The sequence below is a fragment of the Olea europaea genome, unplaced genomic scaffold (genome assembly GCF_002742605.1).
Source record: "Olea europaea var. sylvestris unplaced genomic scaffold, O_europaea_v1 scaffold2936, whole genome shotgun sequence".
Taxonomy (NCBI): Eukaryota; Viridiplantae; Streptophyta; class Magnoliopsida; order Lamiales; family Oleaceae; genus Olea; species Olea europaea.
Genome location: NW_019247955.1, coordinates 1 through 9,381, shown reverse-complemented (window position 1 = coordinate 9,381; position 9,381 = coordinate 1). Strand labels below are relative to the sequence as shown.

At 37.2% G+C, this 9,381-nt stretch overlaps 1 protein-coding gene across 1 annotated transcript; it reads left to right on the top strand.

Annotated features, from left to right (window-relative positions):
- Positions 1-1,843: 1,843 nt before the first annotated feature.
- On the top strand, positions 1,844-8,709 carry LOC111384536 (alanine--glyoxylate aminotransferase 2 homolog 3, mitochondrial-like; the record flags this gene model as incomplete). Its single annotated transcript, XM_023008819.1, has 3 exons — positions 1,844-2,010; positions 2,316-2,459; positions 8,538-8,709. Coding segments are annotated over exons 1-3 (436 nt in total), but the record flags the coding sequence as incomplete, so codon positions are not given.
- Between the last annotated feature and the right edge of the window lie 672 nt (positions 8,710-9,381).

The window sequence follows — 9,381 nt, the reverse complement described above, 5'->3', positions numbered from 1 at the left end:
AATTTTAACGTCGAATGAATTTTTAATTCAAATGAAATAAAAACTAATTTGTGAAAACAATTTAAATAGTTGAGGAAATCAATTAAAATAATTTCTCTATTTACCCTTTTGATTTGAACTGAATATTCGACGAATACCATTCTTTCTTCATATTCTCTTAATATGTATTGAATTTGTCAATTGAAATTATATATTATACATACGTATCATGTATCTACATTTACGTTTTCTATACCGTAACATTCATTGAATAAATCGATTGGAAAAAACTCTAAAAATATTCATATTTTGTTCCGAAAGAGTTTTAATGAATTTAATTTACTATCCAATCAAGTGGAATGAATATGTAAAATGTACATTTATGTCAACCTTTTTCCGCATCGGATTGTCATTCTTAACCTTCAATTAATTAATATATTTTATCTTTAATTACGATTTTGATACAAATATTCTACTAACGTGCATTGAAAAGATTGACAAATATTTTGTTTAACTTTTATATTTGTTATTTATTTCAATTATATAAAAATGCGAGAGAGAAATACATCTTTTTGGTTGTCATGTCAAATATTTTGGATGAAAAGCATCTCTATAGACAAGATGTGAAAATTAATAGAAGGTTGATGATAAAAAAAATTAAAAAAAAAATGTTGAGAACATAAGTGTACAAGTAAGAAAAATTTAGGGGTATGCATTGTAATAAAAATTGTGGTGTTAATATATTTACCCTATGTATATTGAATCCATAAAGCTTCTTTGCCAGCAAAGTTTTGAGATGTTGGTTGACATACACTCACATGCGATGGGGCCCGCACGGGATTCGCTTGAATAAAAAATGCCAAAAAAAAAGTGCACCCACCCCCCTCCGATTGTGAGTGTCTGTCAAGGAGGGCTTGACGTAGCTTGGTCCATATTGTATACATTTTATCTGTTGAAGATGATCATTGTTGACCCTTGCACTTTTATATCTTATCCAAGTTTGGAGAGGGTATTTTTTATGGACATTGGGATCCCAAAATGCGATTCTTTGGATTATGTATTGGAATATAAGATAAAAGAATAATAAAATTATTTTGAAGCAATACTTTCATACAGTTCTTTATTTTAATTTCCTGATATTTTGAATAAAAATTACTAGAATTATTAAAATAAAATTCTTTTTGTATTCTCATTTCCAATATTTTATATATTGAAGCATTGGTTGCATGGTTTGAGTTTTCCTCGTATGTCATTGTCTATTAAACATTTTAAAAGTTTTATCATGATAACGTCCATAGTCACGGTAGGTATGCTAAAAGTTATTTAGTCTCAAGATGCATTGAATTGTTTCATTTTTGTAATTTTCTAATTTTTTATAATGTGGAATTATCAAATTTCATCTTTCCTGTTCTACAATACGTATTCACTTGAAACTAATCTGCTTTCACTTCCTTTATTCATAAGCAAGGCAGAGATTTTTCTAGGGCTCCAAGTTAGATCAACTTCCTTTAAAATATCTTCTAGTTAGACAAAATATTTTCAAAAAATTATCGAATCAATCCCAAAAGCTGATTTTGACTTTCAAAAGTTGTGTCAAATGAACGCTAAGTAGATTATCTTTCAATTTATTTTAAAATTTCCATCTTCTAATCATGAACCAAACATAAATGGTGGGAAGAATTATTCAATGGACACTATAAACGACAGCATCAAGCTCAGTTAAATCAATAATTCCCTCTTCTAGAGTTTGTAGTTTAAGGTTTCCCAGACATGCATGCAATTTAATGATTAATAAGGGAATGCGAGGCAAGGCCAAGTTTGAGAGGGCTTATTGGTAATGAAATTAAAATCAATATGTAGGTTGTATTCTTCACGAACTCTGGGACAGAAGCAAATGAGTTAGCTGTTACGATGGCGCGTTTATACACAGGCTGTCACGATATTATATCTCTGAGAAATGCGTACCACGGAAATGAAGCTGGGACCATGGCAGCCACTGCACTATGTAACTGGAAATTCATTCTTGTACAGGTAAAAACGCAGTTCCTAGTCGTCTTGCAGTGACAAGTGAACGTAGCTCTCATGTTTAGGGTCTTCTGTAATACTTTGTCCCCCCCCCCACCCTCCGGATTAATATTACCGATATACTTGTTCAAGTAAAATATTTGGACAGAATTTTGACAGTGTGTGCAAACTATTTACTACCTGTAATCTATTCTTTGGAACAAAGCATGAAGCATAAAATTCCATATTGCAATAGTAGTTCACAAGCTGCTTTCTCGATTATTTCCCGATTCTTTTATTTATTTATTATTATATTTTTTTAACTCGAACAGAGTGGAGTTCATCATGCCATGAACCCGGATCCATACAGAGGAATCTTTGGTTCAGATGGTGAAATGTATGCAAAAGATGTTCAAGATCTAATTCAATTCGGAACTTGTGGCCATGTTGCGGCTTTTATATCTGAAGCTATACAGGTAGTCCCTTCCGTTAAGTACCTAAATAATTATGGTCCATCTGGATTTCGCATCAGCCACAAAAGGGCCCATCGCATTCTCACATGTCTATGAATCTTTGTGTCTTGACCTTCGAGGCTCAGTTGAACAAAAGATGTCTTGGCCACTGAGGCTCTCTTAAGCAGCGTAGTGTGCAAAATTCTAAAACTTGGCTAGAATGATTGGAGGCCTCGACAGGCAACATGACTAAAGGCCTAGGTTTGGCCTCGGATACGGATGGGAACCTCATTGGAAATTTTGACAGAATACAAGGACTCTAGTGCACTAAAACCCATGCATGCACACATTGAACTACTTGAACAAGTGTTACAAAGCACAAACCTTTACAAGCTTTAAAAAATGAGATTTGAACATGACCTCCAAAATAACGAGGGAATGCAACTCACGAAAATGACTAAAATACCTCTAAAATAGCCTAAAATAAGACCATTGCCCAATAGAAAAGGGATGCACTTTTGCACTAAAAATTCTAAAGACTGAAAGATTACCACTCCTAAAAACTGCATAGTTGTAGGAAAACAAACTAGTCAATTAGAGAAGTAATTATTTTCTTATAATTATGGTTTGAATATTAGGAGTTAGTTTCCTAATTTTTCTAGCTGATTTTTTGTATACCATAGATAGATAGGGTAATTTCTATTTTTTAGGAGCTGATTAAGGATCTGATTTTCAGATCTTTGTGTATATATATGTATTCATTCTTATCAATAATACATATGAAAATATTCCCGAATCCTCACTGCTTCATGTTATCAGAGCTAAGGATCTAAAATCCTAATTTTTCAGTCTAGCAGCGGTCGAGCCTCTTCCTCTGTGTTTTACCCTGTTCCCGGGTTACAAAACAGAGCATCACAAACCTAATTCTCAACCTCTCAGTCATCATCTCGAATCTATCTTCATCTCTCTCACAAATATCATTCCTATGGCAGAATTCGAGCACACCTCCAGGGACTCATCCGCATCTAATCCCTCTCTTGGTGTTCCTATAGCTCCTCAATTAACTCAGACTACAACCGAAACTAGCCCCATTTCCATTACCTGTCATAAACTCAATGGCCATAACTATCTCCAATGGTCCTAGTCAATGATGATGTTCATAAGTGGACGAGGCCGAGATGATTACCTCACTGGCGCATCCACCCAACCTAACTCAAGTGATCTGCAATTCAAATCTTGGAGGGCAGAAAACAATCTTGTTATGTCTTGGTTGATCAGTTCAATGACAACCGAGATAGGAGAAAATTTTTTGTTATACACAACAGCCAAAGAGATCTGGGACGCTACACGTGATACTTTTTCTAGCAATGAAAACACAGCCGAACTTTTCCATGTGGAAAGCATTCTTCAGGACCTACGACAGGGAGAAAACTCTGTCACCACCTATTTCACTTCTCTTACTCGTCATTGGCAGCAGCTAGATCTCTTTGAATCACACAAATGGAAGTGTCCTGATGACCGTACCTATTTCAGAACCATTGTTGAAACCAAGCGCATCTTCAAATTTTTAATGGGTCTTGATAAGTCTCTCGATGAAGTTCGAGGTAGAATCCTAGGGACCAAACCACTACCAAGTCTACGAGAAGTTTTTTCTGAAGTGCGTCGAGAGGAGAGCCGCAAGAGAGTGATGTTGGGACAACCCAGCCTTTCCTCTTCCCTAGATGTTTCAGCCCTTGCAGCAGCCAAGGATCATTCACCAAATTCTGTTGCACTTGCTTCTCGTGGGATGTCTCAAAATTTTATTGAAAATCGATCAAGAAGAGGACGCCCCTGGTGTGATTATTGCAAGAAGCCAGGCCACCTCAAAGAAACAAGCTGGAAATTGCACGGAAAGCCCTCTGATTGGAAGCCAAGCCGAGACCATGAGTCTAGAGGAAATGCAGCAATTACTGAGACGTCCCAATCCAACAATCCGGTGTCTTTCACAAAGGACCAGTTAGCATTACTTCAGCAGCTTATTAGTAAGGCTAATGTCTCAACTAATCCAACATCTACCAATGTTGGGAACGGTTCAACACATGGCTCAAACAACCTCGCACTTCATGTAGCACATTTTCCCTCTTCATGGATAGTAGACTCTGGTGCGTCGAATCATATGACAGGTGACAGATCTCTTTTCACAACCTATTTTCCTTATAATGGTCATCAAATAGTACGTATAGCCAATGGTACACGTACTAAAGTGGAAGGGGCAGGAACAATCCATCTCTCAAACACTCTCACCTTATACTCTGTTTTATTTGTACCTAATCTTGACTGTAATCTCATCTCTGTGAGCAAACTAAATAGCGACCTTCACTGTGAAACTAAATTCTTTGCCAAATATTGTGTGTTTCAGGACTTGACCTCGGGGATGATGATTGGCAATGCTGAGCTTCGTGCGGGTCTCTATCTCCTTGATGTGAACACTTCATCAATTCCTACTTCCTTAGCAAATAAAAATCGAGTCAATCCTCAATGTTGGTCAGTTCATAGTCTCAAGTCAGTCAGTCAGTCAAATAAGGATAGTACAATTATGATGTGGCACTCTCATCTTGGTCATCCTAATTTTTTGTACATGAAACGATTGTTTCCATCTTTATTCATTAATAAAAATCCCAATTTACTCCATTGTGAAGTGTATCAACTTGCAAAACATACCCGAAGCACTTATTCTCCACGACCCTATAAACCAAGTCATCCTCTCTCCCTCATTCATGGTGACATTTGGGGACCAACTAGAATTCCTAATATTACTGGCGCTCGATGGTTTTTGTTGTTGGTTGATGACCATACCCGATTATGTTGGACATTTCTTATGAAAGAAAAATCTGAGACCAACCATATTTTCCAGCATTTCCATGCTATGGTCCAAAACCAGTTTAAAACCAATATTCAAATCCTTAAAACTGACAATGCTAGAGACTTTTTTAATTCTATTCTCGGTCCATATCTCAAGTCCCATGGTATTATACAACAAAGCTCATGTGTTGACACACCACAACAAAATGGTGTAGTCGAACGCAAGAACCGTCATATACTCGAAGTTGCTCGATCCTTGCTTTTTCAATCCAACGTTCCTAAGAAATTTTGGGGCGACGCAGTCCTCACAGCCACTTACCTCATAAATAGAATGCCCTCACGAGTCCTCACATTCAAATCACCACTACAACTTTTCCATAGCCTTTATCCAACCTCACGACTAGTGTCTCAAACCCCTCTCAAAATCTTTGGTTGTGTTGCATTTATTCATATTCGCCATCACAACCGTAGTAAACTCGATGCACGTGCTCTTAAATGTATTTTCATTGGATACTCAACCAATCAAAAAGGCTACAAATGCTACTCTCCCATCACACACAAATTCTATAACACCATGGATGTCACGTTTTTTGAAGATAAACCATTCTTTCCCAATTTTGCAATCCAGGGGGAGTATGACACTCATGAATTACAAAATTGGGATTGGTCAGCCCTCCTTGAGTCAAATCCAAGTCCATCTCATCCACAAGAATCATCACACTCACCCAACTCATCATCTGAAATAAATCCACCACATTCACCCGAAACAAGTTCATCTTCTGTGATCTATCCTAAACATCTCAATCTCCCTGATGAAGCAATAAAAGTTTACACAAGAAGAAACATACCTCAGCAACCCGAACGGAGCCAACAAAGTCAAGAGACTTTCCCAAGTTCAATTGATCCTGAAAGGTCACAAAATGAGGCAGGTTTCAGTCCACAGTCAAGTTCTGAAAAGGTGGCAGAGAGTGATCCAAAATTAGATCTGCCTATTGCTAAAAGAAAAGGTGTTCGATCATGTACTCAACACCCACTTCGTAGCTACATCTCCTATTCAAACCTATCATAGAAATTCCTATCTTTTGTGACTTCTTTGGATAAAACCATGATTCCTGGTTCAGTTTTTGATGCCCTGAAGGTCCCTGAATGGCGAGCAACAACCTTAGATGAGTACAATGCACTTGAGAAAAATGGCACATGGGTCCTAGCATCATTACCACCTGGTAAGAAAACTGTGGGATGTAAATGGATATTTTCAGTAAAGCAGAAGGCTGATGGAGCATTGATAGATATAAGGCTTGGTTAATAGCTAGAGGGTTCACTCAATCTTATGGAATTGACTATCAGGACACCTTTGCTCCTGTAGCCAAACTTAATACAGTACGTGTCCTATTATCCATTGCTGTCAATCAAGACTGGCCTCTATTTCAGCTTGATGTGAAAAATACCTTCCTCAATGGGGACCTAGTTGAGGAAGTCTATATGGATATACCAGCTGGTTTTGAAACTGAGCAAACAAGGGGAAAGGTGTGCAAACTGCAAAAGGCGTTGTATGGGTTCAAACAATCACCCAGAGCATGGTTTGAAAAGTTTACTAAGGTGCTCAAACAGGATGGTTACTCATAGTCTCAAGCAGATCACACATTGTTCATCAAACACTTCACAGATGGGAGAATCACAGTGTTGATTGTCTATGTTGATGATATAGTTTTGACCGGGAATCACGAAAGACAGATGAGAAGACTTAAGATTCTACTATCCAAGGAATTTGAAATCAAAGACCTGGGACATCTAAGATATTTTCTGGGAATGGAGGTGGCCAGGTCAAGTAGAAGAATTTCAGTCTCACAACGCAAGTATGTTTTGGATCTTCTGTACGAAACCGGTATGAGTGGTTGCAAGCCGGTTGAGACTCCTATGGACCCTAATACCAAATTGATGCCTCGGACTGAAGAGTTAGCAATAGATAAGGGACAATTCAACGCTTGGTGGGGAAGCTGATATATTTGACACACACACGCCCAGATATAAGCTTTGCAGTTAGTATTGTCAGCCAGTTCCTGAGTAATCCGTCAGTGGATCACATGGAGGCAGTGAGCCGGATTCTTAGGTATCTTAAAAAGGATCCTAGAAAGGGGTTAATGTTAAGGAAAACACTTAATCAATCCCTTGAAATTTACACAGATGCAGACTGGGCCGGGTCCCCTATTGATCGAAAGTCTACATCTGGGTACTGTTCATTTGTTTGGGAAAACTTGGTGACTTGGAGAAGTAAAAAATAGCAAGTAGTAGCCCGCAGCAGTGCCGAGGCCGAGTTTCGAGCATTAGCTCAGGGTATATGTGAAGGAATTTAGCTGAATCGACTGATAGGTGAACTCAAGATTGGAACTTCAAATCCTATTAAGATGATGTGTGACAACCAATCAGCAATTGCAATTGCCAAAAATCCAGTTTATCACGATAGAACGAAGCATGTTGAGATCGATAGGCACTTCATCATGAGAAAATAGAAGGCAACGTGATTTCTCTCAACTATGTGCCCTCTCGACAGCAAGCAGCAGATATTTTAACTAAGGCCTTATTTCGACCCAACTTCATTGAACTAAGTTCTATGCTTGGTTTAATAAACATATATCGCCTAGTTTGAGGGGGAGTGTAGGAAAACAAACTAGTCAATTAGAGAAGTAATTATTTTCCTATAATTATGGTTTGAATATTAGGAGTTAGTTTCCTAATTTTTCTAGCTGATTTTTTGTATACCATAGATAGATAGGGTAATTTCTATTTTCTAGGAGCTGATTAAGGATCTGATTTTCAGATCTTTGTGTATATATACGTATTCATTCTGATCAATAATACATATGAAAATATTCCCAAATCCTCACTGCTTTAATAGTGTACAAACATTTGGGGTTGGACCGTTCGGAAATTGAAACTACCTCCAATCAAGAAACATTTTCCGGCCAATAGAATGCTGGAAACTCCATCTTTTTCTCTTTATATAGGGATTTGGCTTCGATAACATACCCAAAATCCCCCAAAAAGTGTAAACTCTACCAGAATTGGGAGGGATAAACTCCTTTTGGCTTGCAAAAATAATTTTCATCTTTCTGAGGTCAACATCTTCTATATTTCAATGATTTTCTCTGGATCCTTTGTCGCATGTTTCGTAGGGTGAAATTTTGTTGATTAGTATCTTAAGTCACTAATTAAGAGGAAATTATCATTCCTTTTCACATGAGATATTTCATTATATATCAGGGAGTTGCCGGGATTGTTGAGTTAGCTCCAGGTTACTTGCCTGCAGTATATAGCATCATCAGAAATGCAGGAGGCCTTTGTATTGCTGATGAGGTTCAGACTGGATTTGCTTGTTGGGGATTGATTAAAAATCGAATGAAAAAGAAGGAATATCGAATGCTCGAAATTATATGTAATATAGTGCTGCTGCACTTTTTATGATTGTAGAAGAGAAGATATTATATTGTAAATTTTTGTGACTTCGATACTCTTAATGGTTTGAGTTACATGGGTATTTATAGATAAGATTTAACATGTATCTAGCCTAACTCATGAACCAACATTAAATAGATACGTTTCTCCTCCTCTAGTACATTAATGGACAAATGCATGTATAATTATAATTCATGAATCTAGATAATAAATGCAAATTACGTTTCCAACACCCCCTCTTAATTTGAAATTTTGAGAATGTCTCTTGCCTTTTGAAATTTCTCGACATAGATTGCCTTGGTTAGAAAGTCTGCGGGTTGCTCATTCGTTCTAATGAATTCCAAGCTGATTTCACCATTACTCACCATATCTCGGATGAAATGATGTCGCAACTCAATGTGTTTTGTTCTCGAATGAAACACCGAATTTTTTGTCATGGCTATCGTAGACATATTATCACAATAAATTACTGTGGGCTATTTTTGAACTTGTTTCAAATCTGCTAGTAATCGCCTCAACCAAATAGCTTCGCAGGTTGCATCTGTAACAGCAATATACTCAGCTTCCGTGGATGATAACGCTACTGTTTTTTGCTTCTTTGAACTCCATGAAACAATATTAGTTCCAAGACAAAATAAATAACCTGAAGTGC